The sequence below is a fragment of the Dermochelys coriacea genome, chromosome 2 (genome assembly GCF_009764565.3).
Source record: "Dermochelys coriacea isolate rDerCor1 chromosome 2, rDerCor1.pri.v4, whole genome shotgun sequence".
Lineage (NCBI taxonomy): Eukaryota > Metazoa > Chordata > Testudines > Dermochelyidae > Dermochelys > Dermochelys coriacea.
The window spans coordinates 106,278,066-106,300,808 of NC_050069.1; the positions used below are offsets into that span (position 1 = coordinate 106,278,066).

The 22,743-nt window shown below is 41.6% G+C and overlaps 1 protein-coding gene across 4 annotated transcripts in view; it reads left to right on the plus strand.

Annotated features, from left to right (window-relative positions):
- The window catches only part of KCNG2 (potassium voltage-gated channel modifier subfamily G member 2), an 81,910-nt gene that overhangs the window by 41,612 nt on the left and 17,555 nt on the right, over positions 1-22,743 (plus strand). For 2 of the 4 annotated variants that reach the window (XM_038391061.2, XM_043508253.1), the window contains exon 2: positions 12,296-13,118. In XM_038391061.2, the coding sequence (XP_038246989.1) occupies positions 12,363-13,118 (756 nt within the window). In that variant the 5' untranslated portion in view covers positions 12,296-12,362. Of the gene's footprint in view, positions 1-11,761; positions 12,153-12,292; positions 13,119-22,743 lie in introns of those variants that run through there. The other 2 variants (XM_043508255.1, XM_043508252.1) reach the window with 2 other exon arrangements.

Below are 22,743 nucleotides of genomic sequence, written 5' to 3' on the forward strand. Positions count from 1 at the left end.
GCTTCTCAAAGTTCTGTAGTCCCCCAGAATGGCCTTTCCTCCAGTTTGTACCACCTCTGCCTCCTTGACAGATCCTGCATTTTCTCCTAACCTGATATTTCCAAACCCTTTCCTCCTCCTCCTCCTCCACAAAACTAAAATCCCCCAGGTTGAACTGATGAGGGGGAAGCTATCTTGGTGATAAATTCTACTATGGTATAACTTTACCATAAACATTTTTGTGTGTGCATAAAATAAATTTTCTAAAACAGGTTTGTGCTGAATTGAGGGGAGTTATTGGATGTTAAGTGTGTGTGTGTGTGTGTGTGTATATATATATATATATATATATATATATATATCAGCTATTTGTATATTGTAATGTTTTCACATTAAAATGTAGATTAACTCACTCTCGCTTTTGGTTTTGCTTTTCCTTTTCATTTTCCGTTCCCTGTCCATCCCTTCTTCACTTATACTGTGCAAGGTATCTTCTCCCCTCCTTTTTCACTGCCTGTTTTCCATCGGTCTGGTTTAATTTTGTCTCTTGCATGTCTCTGTGCTGCTTTTGGTTGTGCATACTGTGATGAGAGCTTCTAGTTAGAAAAGGTACGGCTTACTGGAAAGTGAAAAGTGCTGGCTAGGTCAGTGAGGCCTTTGTCTGGTAAAGTGGTACCTTTGACCTAGAAGGTTGGGAACCCCTGGATGGAGTTTCCATTCTGATGCCGATTACACACACCTTTTTGAAGAACTGTATTAGTGATTCCTTTGCTCCCCCTATTTAATCAGCTTGTCTTGAGACACAGTCATGGATATCCAAGTTGGATGGTTCTTAAAATTAATTAAATGCTCCTAAAACTGCACTATTAATTGCTGGCACTAGATAGCAATTTAAATAGCTTCATCCTCCCTTTCCTTAGGCTGGCTGTATGTCAGAGTAATCAATAGTCAAGATCAAATTTTAGGTTTTGGCTTCTGACCACCATGATTTTGTACCCACAGCTAACTGCAGGTGCAATTCTAAGGGCACAATCAAGTACAGGTGCAAATGATAGACTTTGTCATATTTGCAAAGAATATCTACTCCTATAACTCAAAAAATTAGTCATAAATTCTCTCATTTCTATTGGTAATATTGAAAATGATAGTTCGCATAACAATAGATGACAGGTTAAAGTGTTTTGATTAATTTAGATGGAATATGTAGACACAGAGTCAAAGATGTTAATATGATCCTGTAACTATCCAACATTAAAAGGTTCAGGGTTTGATATACAGAGACCTCAGCCTGCTTAGTTCCATGGCAAGCACTTCATTAAAATCCTTTAAACCTTTTATCAAAGATATTGGCAGGGAAAGGGGGGAAATTACAGAATTAGATGACAAATTTAAAATGTACAGTATTAAGTAAGGCTTTCATTTTAATACCATTCCTTGTTTGCTTTCCCTTTAACTGGAGAGAGTTTTTAGAAGGAAACCTCCAGTCGACAGTGTTTTAGATGGTACTAAAAGATGGTAATAACTGTCCTTTTTGGGGGAAAAGAGAAGAAGTTAATTGAGATGGGCTGGAGCTGTTGTTGTTAAAGTCTGAACCTGTTTCTTGGAAGACAAAACAAGACAAACGCACACAAAAGGGGAAAGAAGAGAACAGCAAAGATACAAAATACAGCTTTTGTCTCTGGTGTTGACTTTCACTTGCAGCCTCAGTGCTGGAAAAACACAAGCATGGCACATGGTCTTATCAGCCCCTCAGAGACCTGGCAAACGTGTGCCAACATCGGGCTGTTTAAGGCATTGCTTTTAGTTGCTCTCTGTTCACAGGTTTACAGCAGTGTTGCAAAATACACAGTTCAGGCTAGCTAAGCCAGACTCTTATTAGACAGGAGGAAAAAATGAGAGGGATAGAAAAGATAAGAAATAAAGCATTGAAGGAGAAGGATACGCAAAGGTCTAGGGGGGAGATAAAGTCTTATATCCCAGATGGTGGTCATCAGTGAGCCAGAGACGGTAGAAGGGGCGATGTCATCTAGGTCCCCCACTCTGGCCTGGTCTGGACAGGTCAAGACATCTCTCAGGATCAGAACAAAGGCCCAAAAATGTTACTGTAGATCCTGAGGTTCCCAGATATGGTGGGGTAGCAGCCATGATGGTGAGGCTCATTCCTTCCTCTTTTTTCAGTCACATATTGTCCCCCTTTGCCTTACCTCCACTAATTTTCCCCAAAAAGTCTTTTATTTTTAGGAATCACAAAAGGCTGGAATAGCTCATCTCCCTATTATTTTGTCCACCAATTAGGCCTTATTTCCGACACACCAATTTTGGTTCATTGATTTCTGGTCCCACATTTCTCCTGTTTACTTTGCATGATCATAACATAGGCCTTGAATTATATCAGAAGAACTTTTTTGTTTAGACTAATTCAGCCTGTCTGTCTCCCTTTTACACTTTTCCCCATCACTATATATCATTTGTGATTGGAACATTTTGTAAACTTTTATCCACTTTCCCCACAGTTGATCTCACAATTCAGGTACATTGTGTGTTTGCCTGTGCTACAGTCACACCTTCGTTTGCTGTGTAGACATACTCACAATACAAACCAGTCTTAGTCTTGTGAGTGAAAAAGTGGGAACTCTTTCTGCTATTTGTCTGAAAGCCACTTTGCACACCTACTATACTACACTGTAGAAGCCAGCAAATAATATTACTATAATAAAAGGCTAGTTCATGGCATAGGGAGGAGTAAAAAGGATGGGAGAGAGCCAGAAGAGTTGCAGAAGGAGGGGCCTCAGAACTAGGGAGGTTCAGATAAGAGCCCATATTTTTAGATACTTAATTGGACCAAAACTTTGATCTCTTAGGATTACATACAATAAATAATGTAACTATAGGGCTCCAACCAATTCAATTGTCAAGGTTCCTTCCCCACTCTGATCTCTAGGGTACAGATGTGGGGACCTGCATGAAAACCCACTAAGCTTATTTTTACCAGCTTAGGTTAAAACTTCCCCAAGGTACAACTATTTTACCTTTTGCCCTTAGATTTTATTGCTGCCACCACCAAGCATCTAACAAATATATAACAGGGAAAGAGCCCGCTTGGAAACGTCTTTCCCCCCAAAATCCTCCCCAAACCTTACACCCCCTTTCCTGGGAAAGGCTTGATAAAAATCCTCACCAATTTGCATAGGTGAGCACAGACCCAAACCCTTGGATCTTAAGAACAATGAAAAAGCAATCAGGTTCTTAAAAGAAGAATTTTAATTGAAGAAAAAGTAAAAAGAATCATCTCTGTAAAATCAGGATGGTAAATACCTTACAGGATAATCAGATTCAAAACAGAGAATCCCTCTAGGCATAACCTTAAGTTACAAAAAGACACAAAAACAGGAATATACATTACAATCAGCACAGCATATTTTATCAGCCATTTAAACAAAACAGAATCTAACGCATATCTAGCTAGATTACTTACTAAGTTCTAAGACTCCATTCCTTTTCTGTTCCCAGCAAATACAACACATAGAGAGAACCTTTGTTTCTCCCCCACACCCCTCCAGCTTTGAAAGTATCTTGTCTCCTCATTGGTCATTTTGGTCAGGTGCCAGCGAGGTTATCCTAGCTTCTTAACCCTTTACAAGTGAAAGGGTTTTTCCTCTGGCCAGGAGGGATTTTAAAGGTGTTTACCATTCCCTTTATATTTATGACAGCAATAGTAGCAGATGATTCAATATCTCTAATAGATACAAATAGATCTAGGCACAAGTGGAAATAATTACAGCACTGGAGTCATGTTAACTTAGTTAGCTCATTTAACAAATTGAATTGTTTCAGATCATCCTATAGCATGGCAAAAATTCAGTGCTGGATTTCTGACCTGAAATCCTGTTATTAGAAAACAGTCTTTTCAGAATTTGAAAACAAGTTTATTTTTTAAATATAAACTGACTATTTTCCACCTGAATGGAGGGGGAAGCCTCATTCCTGGATTGAAAAAGAAATTTTACATTTAGGACACAAAGCATCTAATAAAAGAAAGAACATTGAATAGTCCTTTCTTTTTTTTCAGATAGCTAAGACTGTTGCTGAATAGTTCATGCATGCCATGGTTTCCTCTTGATATTCATGTCATAAACTGAGAGAGAGGCAAGTTTCATCTTCTGTGGACAAAGAAAATTACATTTTTGGAATTCTACAGACCAGTTTCAGTAATGCTAACATGCTTTCCCTTTGCCTTGTGTACTGTGTCATTTATTGTTAGTTACAATCTTTTCACTCTGCTTGAGGTTTCATGAGCTTTTCCCCTAGAAAATATTATAGATGTAAAGTTGATAAATACATGTATATCTCATCCTCTTTTATAGATTGTATCTAGTCAAGATTATAACAGATAGCCTGGATTTTGATCTAGGGTGTTTGTAAGAGCAATCAAAACATTTTAATATTGATCATTTCACTTCCAATAACTTGTGAGGTCAGGGCCCCATTGTGCTAGGCACTGTACAAACACATAATAAGGGCTCCAAAGAGCTGACAATCTGAACAGAAAAGACAAGCCAAATGTGGGAGATATGAAGTCGTATTATCTCCATTTTAATAATAATCATACTTCAGTAATTGTATAGATGGGAAAATGAGGCACAGATTGCTTAAGTGACTTCCCCAAGGTCACACAGGGAGTCTGAGGCAGGCCTGTGATTTTGGATTTTCTGCTTTTATTGTTACCACATCCTCCCAACCCATGCTCACCCCATTTGTTTCACCCACCTATTGCATGCTGTCTAATATATAGACTGTGAGCCCTCTGGGGCAGGGACTGCCATCTTTACTTGTCTTTTCATTGCCCAGTGCCTAGCAATTCCAATTCTTGACTGGAGTACCTAGGTGCTATTAGAATAGAAATGATGATGACTGGAAATTGAACCCAGATCTCCTGAGTCCCAGTCTAGTGCCTTAACTACAAGATCATGATGCAAGCAGATGACAGAACGAGGAGTAATGGTCTCAAGTTGCAATGGGGGAGGTTTAGATTGGATATTAGGAAAAACTTTTTCACTAAGAGGGTGGTGAAACACTGGAATGCGTTACCTAGGGAGGTGGTAGAATCTCCTTCCTTAGAGGTTTTTAAGGTCAGGCTTGACAAAGCCCTGGCTGGGATGATTTAACTGGGACTTGGTCCTGCTTTGAGCAGGGGGTTGGACTAGATGACCTTCTGGGGTCCCTTCCAACCCTGATATTCTATGATTCTATGATCATCAAAGATTATTTTCAAATTATGTCTATAAATTTTGCTATCTGTAAACATATTTTATACAATATGAATTGTAAATCTTATGATGATAAGATGTAGGAATTGTCTTGGTACCAGTCAGTAACATCACTTTCCAGCTTGTCTGCTGACCCGAAGGGTTTGAGCACTGCAGAATGGATACACGGCCTGAATTCTCCTTTGATTCCAGAGAAAACATTTTGCATTCAACCTAATATATGTTTCATGTCTGTGACTTTAAATCATGTAACAATAACCTGTGCTCTGTCAAGATGTATTCAGTTACACAAGATACATTTAAAAATCCGAATTCCTAAAAAGCCCCATAGTCTTCAGCAACTCAGTGCTAAAAAAAAAAAAAAGAAAACCCTACAGTACCTCGTAATTTAGAACAGCAGATGGAGTGAGGACATTCATCCCAGTTTGGAGCCAATTTTAGACTAGTAGTCCCTTGTGCAACGCCAAATGGCCCAGATGAAAGAAGGTAGCTGCTAGAGGAGTGGGTGGTGAAGAGTGCATGTATTCATAGAGGGGTGTGTAGCAGGAGGTGTGGGTGGCAGATTACCTATCTCTTCAATGGATTACATCATTTGTCAAAATATTCCATACAAATCTTCTTATGAAGCCATGGTTAGAGGTTGAAGATTTACATCATCTTTGAACTGTTGTGCAAGAAATACAATTTAAAACAAGACATCTGCAAGTCGCAGATCATAGAAGATGTGACTCCTGTCCTTTTCATATATGGCAGAGAAAAAATGTTTTCTCTCAAGGTTTCAGGGTTTTTTTAATGGAAAATACTGTGGATAATTTTCTCCTCCATGCACAATCAGCCCATAGTAATCTTTTAAAAAATATTCCTTGCACTGCATTTTGAAATAACAACCACCACACACAGGGCCAGATTCGCTCTTACTCAAAGATCTGCTAAGTATAATGGACAGCTGATTTCAGTCCCCTGAATTTCAAGCTGACCCAGCCTTAGGACTGCTTTAATTTATAATTGCTGGCTATGATCCTCTAGGGGAATCTGCAGAGCAGAGTTGTGATTTGCCTCTCCCTTTCCTTCATACACTCCCAAGCCCATACTGGGGTGGGAGGCAGTTGCCATAGGAGCCAGCTATACCACCTGAGGGTCCCCTACCCTGACGGCACAAATTCTTAGTTGGGCAGCTGTGGCAAAATTCCTCTCTGTGTGCACCATTCAATCTGACCCATGATATACTGTCTTGCAGCCAGAGGTACGAAGTCAATACAAGTCTGTGGTAGTTGTCATGAAAAAGGCACAGTACCTGATTCTGAACTTCCACCAGTTTTAGCCAGGGTCATTCCACTAACTTCTGTAGACCTACTCCTCGTTTACATTGAGGAGAGCATCAGGCCCAGACTTTCCTATGGGCCAGTTGTGCAGTGAGGTGATCACCACTGTACCTAGCCATAAGTTTTCTCATAAGACAGTACGATATAAATTAAACCTGGCCATGCCTAATTTCATAATAGATATATATTTTTTGTTGTGGCTGAATGCTTTGCTGACGGTTTAGATTTATTCCACCTAATGTGATTAGCACAAAGTAATATAAAAATTCAGATAACTCCAGTCAGGGAAGTACATTCTGAGCCACCCATAGGGTGTATGTTTTGATACCCCCATTCCTCGTCTACCCATGTGTTGATTAAATAAGAGAAATGCCAATTGACTGATGCTGTAACATCATTTCTGGAAGTGTTGGATTTTAAAGTGACATTTTGACTGCCACTTCACTGAAGGTATGTGAGTAGTTTAGACTTGAGAACATCAACATGCACTGAGTATTTTAAGACGCACGTAAATTTGACAAACACTTAATATTTCTGTGAAGGTCATCATGATACATTCCATACCTAGTCAACGACAGTCATTCCAGAGTGAATTTACTGCTCAGGAAAAGTGCCAGCATGGCAGGCCTGAACAACAGTTGATCTGCTGGACAGTTGAAGCAGCCATGCAAGCTTTCCTATGCTGTTCCATCAACATGTCTCAGCCATGATCTGGAGGGACCACTTCTAAGGGTATCAGGGAGAGTAATGCAGCTCCATGTATATTCAGTAGTTTGGCTCTGTAGTGACATTTCCAAAAAAGGTACCAATTGGTGACATTTGTAATGGTGGTTTTTATTATGTGGATGTTTGCCTGCTAGTAACATGACTGACACCAGCAAACTTATTCCAACTGTTAATATAATTTTCAAGTCTGGTCTACACTAGAAACATAGGCTGGCATAACTATGTCACTCAAGGGTGTGAAAAATCTACACCTGTGAGCAGTGTAGTTAAGCCAACCTAAATTCCCATGTAGACAGCACTTGGAGAGGTTGATTACCTACGCCGATGGGATAATACCTTTCATATGTGTAGGTCATGTCTACACTAAAGCACTACACTAAAGCACAGCTGTAGCGTTTTAAGTGTAGACAAGCCCTCAGAAACGACCTGAGATTCTGCCTGCTGACCTAGAGGAGAAAAGCTTTACCAATTACCAATTGGTATTACCAATCCCCTATCCAGTCACCAGTGACAATTTAGTAAAAACCTGAATGTCTGATTAGATATTAGATAAGTTAGATATTTAATCAACAGGATTTTTGTAAAACATATCCTCCTTTGTAGTTCAGAGAGCTGGAAATGAAAAGACCAGTATAAACTGAATGCAAAAATCTACATGCACATCATGCTGCTGCTTAATTCTTATTCACCTAGAAAATTGGATACACACAGCATTAGCTTCCAAAGAATACTGCAGATGTATTGGTCTTTTTCTGCATTATCATGCTGATGGGCAGGATGGAAGAAAGCAAATCCTGGCTTTTTGCCACAAAATGATGTACATTACTTTTCAGATGTTGACTTGTATAACAAGTGAGGCATTAAACCAAAGCATGATGCCCAGAATAGTGGCATAAAATAATATTTTATCTTACTGACAAAAAGCAACAAGAGGCTGCATCCTTAAAGCATATGATGTGTTGACAACGCACCCTTACTATGACAGTAATGGTATTTGCAATCCCAGCTGCATTAAAGTCCATGAGATAAAGCACCAGTTTCACAGGATGCAAGTTGCTGTGAGATGCCATACTTTATTCTTTGTAGGTTCTTAATTCCTTCTGGACTACTGAAGTTTCCCATAGCAGCCTTTCTCTCAGTGCACTGTCTAGGATGGAGCTGTTATGCCATGTTAGTGCCGACTAACATAGCAGTTAGTTGTGCTGTGTTAAAATTTGTTACCCTTCTGTGGCTCCTGCTGAGACAGACCACCAGGCAGAGGGATGCTATGGAGCATCCAACAAACCAGTCGGATGGTCTACATCCTCCAATATTAGCAAGATAGGGCATGAAAAGAAAATGGCATACAAATCCCTTCCCTCTGAGGAATTTTTTAATAAAATAAAATATTCTTTGGGTTCAGGCCTCAAGTTTCTTTTGCAAATTCGGAGGCATCTGATAAATAGAAACATTTAATCGCTTTCACCAGAAAATACTTTAGTTCTGTGAAATGTGGAGAAAGGAAAGTACAGGTTGTTGTGTAGTCTACCAGTTTACTCTGTCTTATTTGACCTAAGATGAAACTGACATCAACTCCAGTAGAGTGTTTTTCTACTTTACTTAGTTTGTCCACATATTTTTGTAGAGGACTAAATACTGAAAATCAATGGGAGTTGGGTATGCAACTTTGGAAAATCCCACCCTACGCTTGTTGCAATTCTATGTAGAGAGAAATACAATTTCTGTCATTTTGACTGTGGAGCCTACAGAAGGCTTGTATGACTTGGACTTATATGAAGGCTACATGAGACTTCAGAGCCAGACAATTTTTCTTTGTTTCTCTTGTAGAGTTCTGATTTAGGATGTAGGCAATGCATCTGTTAGAGTTAATATGTCATGGTACCTCATATTCTTCTTTCCCAATAATGTATATAGAATGTGACCTATATTAGTAATGCAGGCATGATTCACTTAACCATAACTGAAGAGAACGGTAATTGTGTGATGCATGCCTTCAACTAATAAGCATTTGTCATTTGATGCTGGGGGGTCTTTTGGCTTAATCTATCTAAGGAGTGATTGAGACCAAAGGAAAGAAGAGCTACTGTGATTTTGTCTTTGAATGTATAATAATACATAGTTCTTATATCTCACTTTTCATCACTAGATGTCAAAGCTCTTTATGAAGGTCCGTGCTATTATCCCATTTTACAGATGGGGAATATGAGGTACTGAGAGGTGAAGTGATTTGCCCAAGATCACCCAGCGGGCCAGTGGCAGAACTAGGAATAGAACCCGGGTCTTCTGAGTTCCAGTCTGATACTCTAATCACTAGAATGCTCATATTCAGTTTTCTTTCTAGCACATGTGAATGGGAAACCAGATGAGATGGAAAGTGAATTGGAACATGTTACCTTCACCCCAGTTGTTGAATTCTCACCATCCTGACATCAGTGCTGTTAAACTATCCCTCATTCCATAGCTTTTTCTCTGCTCTTCTACCTAGTTATAGAGCCATTTCTTCCAAATAAAATTGCTCCCCACCTGTAGTCCACTTTCAGTCCGACCTTCTGTTTGGAGGCCCAGAGCTCCAATGCTTGTTTATTTTCCTTACTTACTTACAAAGGTCTTTATACAGCCCAAGAGGCTTTGAGTGTTCCCCTGCTATAATTCCAGAGTACCTGAGACCTAGTACACTGCTTCAGGAGGAAAATGGGTGGAGAATAGAGAGGCTCAGAGCTCTGTAGACAAGTGGCACTGAGAGCAGAATAACAGGCAACAGATGCTGAATAAATACATTTAAGAGATTTGAGGACAGTGGTGCAAGAAAGAGTGGTTCTGTTTAGGGGGTGAAGGTGAGATGTAAACTCCAATGTTTACTCAAGCCTGGAGCTGCGATTGATGCCCGATACATTCAGAACAGCAGCAGATTAAGCTCTTCTGCCCTGGTCCATCACAAAGAAAGACTTTCCAACCAGAGACTTCCCCCTCAGGGGAAAAAGTTAGAAACTTGTCCCCACTTCTTGAGAGTTGTTTAGGGAATTGGGGTGAAATCCTGGCCCCACTGAAGCCAATGGCAAAACTCACCGTAACTTCCACAGACAGACTTTCATGCCTGGTGTTTAGATCAAAAATGCCAGTCAGGAAGAGCAGCTGTCACTTGCTTCTCTGGTTCCTCAATTTACTTGATTGAAATCTGTTGCTCCATTAGCCAGATCTAACATATGGTCCCCAGTGCTCCAGTCCAGCTTGACTTTTGTTAAGCAAATTTCAGTGGAACTTCTCGCAGAGAGAGTAAAAGCTACTGTGTAACTATGCAACAACATCTGGTCCCAAGTTAGCACAGCAAGCGGGTCCTCTGTTTACAAGCTACTTCCAGCCCCACTTCATTCTTAGATTTCAGTCTCCAACTATCTCCAGCTGTGACTGCTGCTGACTAATGAGTCTCCTTTGGAACTTTGGCAGGTCAGAACATTCCAGCTCTCAAAGGTGCAGTAACCGCATCTATCACTGCAGTTCTTGAATTTCCATACACCACATGCTGGAGCATTGCTGATTTGGTTATTCCAAATTATAAGAATCAAAATATGACCCTCTTAAAGATTGTTTTCATACAGTATGATAGCTACACAAACTGCACGCCATATGCGAACCGTGAAGTCGGTGTAGTGAGGTGCAGCTGGGCCCCTCTTGCTTCTGCCCCGATGCCCTCACAAAGCAGTCAGGAATGCCTCAGGTTGATGCAATCACCAATACACTGTATGTGTAGCTATTTCCCACCACCACCTTACTAGCTATAAACAGGTTTGTTTCTCAGCCAGGCAGGGCCGTCCCTAGCTATTCTGGGGCCCCACATAGCCCCACCCCGGGGGGTACCCAGGCAGCTGGGGGGGGAGGCGGGGTTTGGCCCCAGGCCTCCGTGGTGGGGCTGGCTTGGGAGGCAGGGGGGGAACCACCGCCCAGCACTCACTGGCAGCGTGTCTGGGGCCAGGTCCCTGCACTTCCCGCTGCTGGTGATTGCAGGCCCAGCCCTGCTGTAATCCTCAAGGGAGTGGGGGCGGGAAGAGGCAGGTTGGGGTGGGGGCCATGGGGAAGAGGAGGGGCAGGGGCTGGAGCTGCATGCAGCTGCGCAGGACACCAAGAAATGTGGTGCCCCAAATTTCCTGGTGCCCTACGCAGATGCGTACTTTGCGTATGGGTAAGGAAGGCCCTGCAGCCAGGCTTTACAAGCAGCAGACCAGAGCCGCCCCTCTGGCCAGCCAGCCAGCCAGCCTGCCTCTCTCTTGCTCTCTCTCACTTTTTCTTTTTCTCTTTCTCCCCACCCTCACAGCCCTTTCATAACCCCTGGCTAATTAGGCTGGCAGCTGTTGCTAGTTGCCAGGCAGGTACAGGCCTATTCAGCCAGCTCCAATTTACTCCCCTGAATTGGGGCTGGCATGGCAGAGGGCTGGTTAAGCACTCCTTACCCAGCGCCCTGTCACAGCCATGTTAATTGAAAAGTAGTTGAACCATATCAGTAGATGAACACTGATTGTGAAAGAGGTTTGCACTCTCACCACTGGATTATACCATAGTAGATGCATCCTCTGGATTTGTCAGAATAAATAAAAGGTCTTTCAATGAAGCCTTATCTGATACCCTGTTAGACTTCCAGGCCAATGGCGATTTCCATTTTAACGTGCTGCCATACAAACTCTTCCCCCCCTCCGCCCCGTGATGGACTGACTGGGGCATTACTCCTCTAGAAAGGATTGGGTCACAATGATGATGCATTACACACACTCCCTTTTGGTCATCACTTGGAGCTGCATAGTAGGCTCCAGCGGCATGAACCCAGCTTTCTATTTGATTGCTGTGAGGAGTGCTTCTCGGTACCAAGGTAGGGGGATGAAAGCAGAGTGGGTCCTAAAAGACTCATCCTAAAATGCAAACCAAATTTTAAAAACTGCAGAGAAAACATTGTTGTGGAATTGCTTTTCTCTATTGAAGCCCTAATTGTCATTTTTTAATTTCCTTTTGCAGATTGGCCACTTGTCTCCACTTTATAATCTTTCTCTGAGTAGATCGGATACCTCCATGAACGTAATAAATGTATCAGGAAATGGCATTGCTCACCGGGAACGCAGATCCCAAGTTCACTTCGTATTCCTACAACAATTTGGAAAACCTGTGCGAGGTACAGACCAAGAAAGGATTCTTCTACAAAAAAGCCAAGCTTCTTCACCCTGGGGAAGACTTGTGCTGCTTAGCCCATCTAGAGGACCGAACCAGGCATGTGATCATCAATGTAGGTGGCATTAAATACAGGATTCCGTGGACCACGCTGGAGAACTGCCCTTTGACCAGGCTTGGAAAACTAAAATCTTGTAACAACTATGATGAGATCATGGACATCTGTGATGATTATGATGTCAGCTGCAATGAGTTTTTTTTCGACCGTAACCCTTGTGCCTTCAGGACCATCATGACTTTCCTGACAGCTGGGAAGTTGAGGCTTCTAAGGGAGATGTGTGCCCTCTCTTTCCAAGAGGAGCTGGTGTACTGGGGGATAGAAGAGGAACACCTGGAGTGGTGCTGTAAGAAAAGATTGCAACAGAAGGAGGAGGAGGCAGCCGAGGCCATGCTGTATGAGAGGGAGATGATGGTTAATGAAACACCGCAGTGTGCCTTCCAGGACAATAGCCGTTTGGGTTTGTGCATGAGAAAGCTCAGGGATATGGTGGAGAACCCTCATTCAGGGATACCAGGAAAGATCTTTGCTTGTATATCAGTCTCCTTTGTTGCCATCACTGCAGTCAGTCTCTGTATCAGCACCATGCCAGATCTCCGAGAAGAGGAAGATCGGGTGAGTGCAGCCTTCAATGGCAACTCTTATACTATATCAACAGCAAAACACACTAAGTACACGATTTTGTCATGTCTCATCTGGAAAGATCAAGGACAAAGGCTTCTGACTAGGGGTCCTATAAAGGTAGTCAGGCAGCGGCACAGACAGCTGCAGCGGCACAGGAGCTAGTAAACGGAGCTCTAAACAGGGGAGTTTGAGTGGGAGTTTGGACGGGAAGTTTGGATTGTGGTGCTTGTTTGGGGTTTGCTTTTGCTGGTGGGGGTGGTCTTTTTGGTGTGCCTTGTGTTTCCCAGATTAACAGGATTTAGGTAGGAAGGTGATGACAGATATGGAGGCAGCTGTGGGAGTGACTCCTGTAGTGGAAGACACATTGAGGATGACTGGATGTGGAAGCTGTGGTATGTACATGATCCTGGAGGGGGGAACCGGTAAGAGTATTTTCTGCATGAAATGTCGTTTGATAGAGCTAATGGAGGAAAAGATCCGAGGTTTGGAGATGCAGGTGGAAAGTCTGGTTGAGTTTAGGAAGGGGTGTGAGCAGATGATGGAGCAAAGATATGAGGTATCTGAAGGGAAAAGCTCAGACTCACGGATGGAAGCAGGGCTGGGGAATTTTGAGGGGAGACTGGGTGAGGAAAGTGGTCAGTGGAAACATGTGACTCAAAGAACCAGGCAGAGGAAAAGACGGGCTATTGAAGGAGAAATAGAGCTTAGGAACAGGTTTGCAGAGTTGGAAAATGAAGAAGGGGCTCAGCAGGTACTTGTTGAAGGTGGAAGGGTAAGGAAGAAGAGAAGAGAGGCTAGTCCTATAGGAAAAGCGGAAGAGTCAAGGGAGACTAGACCAAATATGAGCCCCAGGAGGATACAGGATGGGTTGAAGAAGATTATAAGGGAAAATAGGAATGGAAAGAACTTGCAGCCAGAGGGAACAGGGGAGAGACTGGAGAATAGCACTGTCACCAGGAAAAGGCAGGTCTATGTGATCGGGGACTCTTTATTGAGAAGAATAGACAGATCTGTAACTAGAGCTGATCCAGAGAATAGAAGGGTGTGCTGTCTTCCGGGTGCTAAGATACGGGATGTAGACCTGAGGATGAAAAGGATCCTAAAGGGAGCGGGAAAGAATCCCCTAATTATCCTTCATGTGGGAGCAAATGATACAGCTAGATTCTCGCTGGAAAGTATTAAGGGAGACTATGCTAGGCTGGGGAAGATGCTTAAGGAAATTGAGGCTCAGGTGATCTTTAGCGGGATCCTTCCTGTTCCTAGAGAAGGGCAACAAAGGTGTGACAAGATTATGACTGTCAACAGATGGCTTAGGCAATGGTGCTATAAGGAGGGCTTTGGGATGTATGGCCACTGGGAGGCATTCACGGACAGAGGACAGTTTTCTCGGGATGGACTTCATCTGAGTAGGGAAGGAAATAGACTTCTAGGATCGAGGCTGGCACAACTGATAAAGAGAGCTTTAAACTAGGAATTAGGGGGAGATGGATGGGAGATGTCCAGGAAATCTCCACGCCAGATTTTAGCATTGAGAGGGAAGAAGACGAAGTAAGAAAGGATACAGCTGTGGGTAGGAGAATGTATATAAGGAGCGAGGGTGATGTGGATACTAGTCTAATAGGTTATACTGGCTGTAGAATGACTGTGCCTAATAGGGTACAAAATGTGAGTGAGGCCAAACAGCAAAAATTAAGATGTTTATACACCAATGCGAGGAGCCTAGGTAACAAAATGGAGGAACTAGAGCTACTGGTGCAGGAAGTGAAACCAGATATTATAGGGATAACAGAAACATGGTGGAATAGTAGTCATGACTGGACTACAGGTATTGAAGGGTATGTGCTGTTTAGGAAAGACAGAAACAAAGGTAAAGGGGGTGGAGTAGCATTGTATATCAATGATGAGGTAGAATGTAAAGAAATAAGAAGCGATGCAATGGATAAGACAGAGTCCATGTGGGCAAAAATTACACTGGGGAAGAAAACTAGTAAAGCCTCTCCTACGATAGTGCTTGGGGTGTGCTATAGACCTCCAGGATCTAATTTGGATATGGATAGAGCCCTTTTTAATGTCTTTAATCAAGTAAATACTAATGGAAACTGCGTGATCATGGGAGACTTTAACTTCCCAGATATAGACTGGAGGACCAGTTCTAGTAATAATAATAGGGCTCAGATTTTCCTAGATGCGATAGCTGATGGATTCCTTCATCAAGTAGTTGCTGAACCGACTAGAGGGGATGCCATTTTAGATTTAATTTTGATGAGTAGCGAGGACCTCATAGAAGAAATGGTTGTAGGGGATAATCTTGGCTCAAGTGATCATGAGCTAATTCAGTTCAAAATGAAGGGAAGGATTAACAAAAATAAATCTGCAACTAGAGCGTTTCATTTCAAAAGGGCTGACTTTCAAAAATTAAGGAAATTAGTTAGGGAAGTGGATTGGACTGAAGAATTTATGGATCTAAAGTTAGAGGAGGCCTGGGATTACTTTAAATCAAAGCTGCAGAAGCTATCAGAAGCCTGTATCCCAAGAAAGGGGAAAAAATTCATAGGAAGGAGTTGTAGACCAAGCTGGATGAGCAAGCATCTGAGAGAGGTGATTAAGAAGAAGCAGAAAGCATACAGGGAGTGGAAGATGGGAGGGATCAGCAAGGAAAGCTACCTAATTGAGGTCAGAACATGTAGGGATAAAGTGAGACGGGCTAAAAGTCGAGTAGAGTTAGACCTTGCAAAGGGAATTAAAACCAATAGTAAAAGGTTCTATAGCCATATAAATAAGAAGAAAACTAAGAAAGAAGAAGTGGGGCCGCTTAACACTGAGGATGGAGTGGAGGTTAAAGATAATCTAGGCATGGCCCAATATCTAAACAAATACTTTGCCTCAGTCTTTAATAAGGCTAAAGAGGATCTTAGGGATAATGGTAGCATGACAAATGTGAATGAGGATATAGAGGTAGATATTACCATATCTGAGGTAGAAGCGAAACTGAAACAGCTTAATGGGACTAAATCGGGGGGCTCAGATAATCTTCATCCAAGAATATTAAAGGAATTGGCACCTGAAATTGCAAGCCCATTAGCAAGAATTTTTAATGAATCTGTAAACTCAGGAATAGTACCGAATGATTGGAGAATTGCTAATATAGTTCCTATTTTTAAGAAAGGGGAAAAAAAATGATCCGGGTAACTACAGGCCAGTTAGTTTGACATCTGTAGTATGCAAGGTCCTGGAAAAATTTTTGAAGGAGAAATTAGTTAAGGACATTGAAGTCAATGGTAAATGGGACGAAATACAACATGGTTTTACAAAAGGTAGATCGTGCCAAACCAACCTAATCTCCTTTTTTGAAAAAGTAACAGATTTTTTAGATAAAGGAAATGCAGTGGATCTAATTTTCCTAGATTTCAGTAAGACATTTGATACCGTGCCACATGGGGAATTATTAGTTAAATTGGAGAAGATGGGGATCAATATGAACATCAAAAGGTGGATAAGGAATTGGTTAAAGGGGAGACTGCAACGGGTCCTACTGAAAGGTGAACTGTCAGGTTGGAGGGAGGTTACCAGTGGAGTTCCTCAGGGATCGGTTTTGGGACCAATCTTATTTAATCTTTTTATTACTGACCTTAGCACAAAAAGTGGGAGTGTGCTAATAAAGTTTGCAGATGATACAAAGCTGAGAGGTATTGCCAATTCGGAGAAGGATCGGGATATTATACAGGAGGATCTGGATGACCTTGTAAACTGGAGTAATAGTAATAGGATGAAATTTAATAGTGAGAAGTGTAAGGTTATGCATTTAGGGATTAATAACAAGAATTTTAGTTATAAATTGGGGACACATCAATTAGAAGTAACGGAAGAGGAGAAGGACCTTGGAGTATTGGTTGATCATAGAATGACTATGAGCTGCCAATGTGATATGGCTGTGAAAAAAGCTAATGCGGTTTTGGGATGCATCAGGAGAGGCATTTCCAGTAAGGATAAGGAGGTTTTAGTACCGTTATACAAGGCACTGATGAGACCTCACCTAGAATACTGTGTGCAGTTCTGATCTCCCATGTTTAAAAAGGATGAATTCAAACTGGAGCAGGTACAGAGAAGGGCTACTAGGATGATCCGAGGAATGGAAAACTTGTCTTATGAAAGGAGACTTAAGGAGCTTGGCTTGTTTAGCCTAACTAAAAGAAGGTTGAGGGGAGATATGATTGCTCTCTATAAATATATCAGAGGGATAAATACAGGAGAGGGAGAGGAATTATTTAAGCTCAGCACCAATGTGGACACAAGAACAAATGGGTATAAACTGGCCACCAGGAAGTTTAGACTTGAAATCAGACGAAGGTTTTTAACCATCAGAGGAGTGAAGTTTTGGAATAGCCTTCCAAGGGAAGCAGTGGGGGCAAAAGATCTATCTGGTTTTAAAATTCTACTTGATAAGTTTATGGAGGAGATGGTATGATGGGATAATGGGATTTTGGTAAGTAATTGATCTTTAAATATTCAGGGTAAATAGGCCAAATCCCCTGAGATGGGATATTAGATGGATGGGATCTGAGTTACCCAGGAAAGAATTTTCTGTAGTATCTGGCTGGTGAATCTTGCCCATATGCTCAGGGTTTAGCTGATTGCCATATCTGGGGTCGGGAAGGAATTTTCCACCAGGGCAGATTGGAGAGGCCCTGGAGGTTTTTCGCCTTCCTCTGTAGCATGGGGCATGGTTGACTTGAGGGAGGCTTCTCTGCTCCTTGAAGTCTTTAAACCATGATTTAAGGACTTCAATAGCTCAGACATGGGTGAGGTTTTTCATAGGAGTGGGTGGGTGAGATTCTGTGGCCTGCGCTGTGCAGGAGGTCAGACTAGATGATCAGAATAGTCCCTTCTGACCTTAGTATCTATGAATCTATAAAGTCATTCAGATACTGTCTGCAGTATTTATGATCTGGAGTGCAGTCTGGTGTAGGAGACCATTATTTTATTGTTAGTCTAGCTGAGGCAATCCAAATCCTCTGCTTTGTCAATGGCGATGTGCCAGTTTACAGCAATACAGAATTTTCTCCCTGAATGCATGCTTGTCACCACCACAAAACAGATGCCAGAATAACAATTATTTGTTCTCTCATTATTATACAAATGAACCTTGCTTCAGGTTCACTATTTTGACGTTGGATTATTAGCTGTGTCTGTCTCTAGATTGTCAGTTCTGCCTTTTCCTAAAAAATACTTTAAATATTTTGCTTTTTTAAATTATTAACAACTCTTTGTAAGGAACTTAACTGAAAAAATATTCTACTGGAGGAGGAGGTGAAGGGCGCAAGGGAGTTGAGGCAGCCCCTGGACAAGAGAAACAGAACATACCCTCATGTGCCCTAATTTTCAAATGTGCTGAGCACTCATAGAGCCAATTGATGCTAGCGGGAGCTGTGGGTGCCCTGCACCTTTGAAAATCAATCACTTCATATATGCTTCATTTTCAATGCAGTTCCTTAGGGTCCGGTCTCTTACTCATGTGGGTAGCCCAGATTCCTGGGGTTAGTCCCATTAAACACTACCCTGAGAGTTTTGCTTGAAGATTGCAGGATGCAGCCTTTAATTTTTACATTGAAATGTGTGAAAACAAAAGATCGAATGGGATGATGGAGCATTGCAGGTGAGGGGTTGAAGGTGGGGGAGAAGCTTCGGAAAAGTTCTCTTGTCTCTGAGGCTTTGGGCAGAGCATGATTACAGTGTAAGTGGATGGATATTTTACTCACAACCAAACAAGCCACTTAATGTTTGTGCTTGTTTTCCAGCCCAGTGGTCATTTAACACAAACCTGACCAGTCGCCTGTTTCAACAGCACTTCATCCCGTCAGGCTCTGCCAGCGTAAACACACTTCTGTACCAAGCTCTCCTTATGGTAAAAATCTCCAGAAACCACTTCTTCTCCTAGCAGCCCATCCCACAGGGTGTTGTGCGCCCTCAGCTCCCCAGAAACTCCAGAGAGTTCTGTGCTGTGTTTTTATGAGTACTTCATACACAATTAAAATCCACCCTCTGCTGGTATGGTATGCTCAGGACATTATCAGATAGCCAGGACATTATCAGATAGTTCATCAGAGGTGTTGAATTTAGAGTCAGACCCATGGAATAATAATACTTCCTGCTAAGAAAAACCATGCAAAACAGCTGGTGTGGTTTTTTTAATTGTTTTGTTACAATGATCTTGTTTTACAAGCTTTTTATCTCCTAAAATGAACATTTTAGGATAGTAGCTAAAGCCAATTTGTTCTGATAGTTAAAACAAATCATAGTTTCAAAAGCCAGTAGCGGGAAGAAAACTGAACTTCCTTAATTTGTATTTTAGATACAACTTGTGGAACTGAAAAACTCAATACCTTTAAATAAGCAAAGTCAAACAAAATCTACTAAAAATGGCCTATAACAATTAGTTAACCACTAGCCACTATTGTCTGCAGGGTGCTCTCGATTTTGAGAGAGAGTTTCAACAGCAAATGGATGTAGGATGAATCCAGCTTCCTGGGAAAGCCCTGTCCATACTACTACTAAATAAAATGGGTTTGAATTTAACAGTAGTCTGCAGAATAAAGCTCAGCACTAGTCTTGTAACAGGGCTGGGACTGGGTAACTTGTTAGGGCTTGGCAGGACCACTAGGAAAAAATGTGTCAAGATTGAGACAACAGGGAACACTATGTCAAGATGAAGGGAGGGTTTTCTGGCCTCTGAAAAGTGGGGTAGGTTGGGCTCTTGGAAGAAGAGTCCCAAATTAGCCTTTCTTCCCTTCTTTCCTCTGCCTGTCCTCCCACTAATAACACTTCTCCAGCACCTTGTAATCAAACATCTCATAGCCCATTTCAAAGGTGGATATTAGCTCATTTTAATAGATGGGAGAAACTGAGACATGGAGAAGTTAAGTAATTTGACCAAGGTCACACAATGCTTTGTGGTCAGAGTTGAGAATATAACCTGGAAATCTTGACTGCCAGTCTCTTATTTCCAATCTACAGGAAATACTGCTTCCCTTGAGTGCAATAAAGGTGTGACACGGGGGGGGGGGAAGTGCCGGTAACAGATTGATCTTTATTTCCTGTTCCTAATTACCTGTTGTGAGTAAAGGTTATAAAAAGTCATACCCCTGTGATTGTCACATGGCAGGAACTGGTCTCCACTCTTACAGTGAGGAAGAGCTGTTACAGAGAGTGGGATGCCTAGTTGAAAGGTGTTTGTTGGGGAGCATGAAGTTTTCAGTAATGTCACATAGATGTAACATACTTGACTTTTCTAGGGCATTTGACTGAGGTACCACACAATGTTCCAATGATAAAACTAGCAGTATACAATATCAGGACAGCACACATTAAATGGCTTAAGAATTGACCAACTGACATATGTCAGCAACTCACCAGCAATGGGGAATCCTCACTGAGTGGGGATCTTTCTAATGGGGTTTCATAGAGATTGATACTAGGCCTTTTGCTATTCAACATTTTCATCAATGATCTGGAAATAAATATAAATATAAATCACTGCTGATAAAATGTGCAGATGATGCAAGGATTGGTGGAGAGGAAAATAATGATGAGGAATGGGCAATCATACAGAACAGTCTGGATGGCTTGGTAACTGGGGCCCATGCAAAGTGTTGTTGTTTTTTTAATGCAGCCAAATGCAGAGTTATATACCTAGGAACAAGTAATGCATGCCAGACGTACAGAATTGGAGACTGTATCCTGGAAAGCAGTATCTCTGAAAAGGATTTAGAGGTTATGTGGACAGGCAATTTAGTGTGAGCTGCCAGTGTGGTGCTGTAGTAAAAAGGGATAATGTGATTCTTGGATGTATAAATGGGACTAGAAATAGAGAGGTGATTTTTACCTCCGTGTATGGAATTGGTGAGACAGGCAATGCAATACTGTGTACAGTTTTGAGGTCCACATTTTTTAAAAGATGGTAAAAATTGAAGAAGGTGCAAAAAAGAGCCACAAAAATTACTCGAGGGATAGAAAAAATGCCTTACAGGGAGAGACTTGAAGAGTTCAATCTATTTAATGTATTAAAAAGAAGCTTGAGAGGTGACTTGATCCTTAGTGTATACAAGAACATGCACATAAAGAAAATACTGAGTACTAGGGCTTTTTAATCTAGCAGAGACAGGCATAAAAAGAAATAACGGTTGGAAACTGAAGCCAGACAAATTCAAATTAGAAATTAGGCACAAGTTTTTAACAGTGAGGGTGATTAACCCCCATTGAAACACATTACCAAGGAAAGTGGTGGATTCATCATTTCAGTGTCTTCAAGTCAAGAACGAATGCCTTTCTGAAAGACATGATTTAGCCAAACACAAATCATGCTTTAGTCAAAAACATGAGTTATTGGGACAATACAGAAATAACTGGGTGAAATTTAATGGCATGTGATGTACAGGAGGTCAGCCCTAGATGATGTAATGGTCCTTTCTGGCCTTACATTATGAATCACTAATGCTCCTGGAAGTAGGCATTGTTCTATCACTTGCATTGTAAAGGGGTTCTGGAAGGGCTATGGGCGTGGTAAAGTGCTTTGTTTTATTAGAGGTAGAGCCCCAGGATGGGGGATAGGTGATGTAAGCACCTGTCCTTTATTTCACACTGAATATCCCATGTCCTGTATCGAGTCAATATAGGATGCACTTCTTTCTGCATGTCAGTAATAAATAATCTTTCAAAGGGTCATACTCAGTAATACAAAAGTACAGTTTTATACCACGAAGAAAACATTGTGGGTGCTGTCCCTTTCAAAAACAGGCTTTCTCCAGTATTTTTCACACCGGTGTGTGTGATGTTCAGCACACAGTTATGTAACTACCATGACTGTTTTCTGGGTATAGCTCATTTTTATTGAGTTTGCCTGGCTTGCTGCTGATGCTCCATTTTGGAGAACCCATTTCAGTTCATTAGAGCATAAGCTTTCGTGAGCTACAGCTCACTTCATCGGATGCATCCGATGAAGTGAGCTGTAGCTCACGAAAGCTTATGCTCTAATAAATGTGTTAGTCTCTAAGGTGCCACAAGTACTCCTTTTCTTTTTGCGAATACAGACTAACACGGCTGCTACTCTGAAACCTATCATTTCAGTTCAGTTCAGCTGCTCTTGCAGTTTGAGCAACACAGATTTTGCTCTCTCATGGAGATTTGTTCTTTGTTTTCCTCAATATAAAATAAGTCATTCAATCTGAAAACATGGTCTCTCTAATGTGTATGGAAAACACAACATTCTTCTTTGTTTTCCTTGAAACACAGGTTGGGAACAACGATGAAGAACTACAGAAAATATTCCACTTTTGTACTTTAAAGGCCTACCGACGTAAAGCTCTGTGTCTGATATAGGCCCCTATCTGGCAACAGATTCTGCAGGAGTTGGAGCCTTGTTCACTTCAGTGAGTCTCCACCTGGTTGCAGGAGTCTGCCCACAAGGAATAACTTGTAGGATTAGGGCCTTGGATTGTAAACTCCTCTGGCAGGAGCAGTGACTTCCTCATTGTTTGTACATGGCTCAGCACACTGATGGAGCTTAGCAAGTAACAGTAGTAGTAAAGTGTGTTAAACAACTTGCACGCTGTTGCTTGTGTAC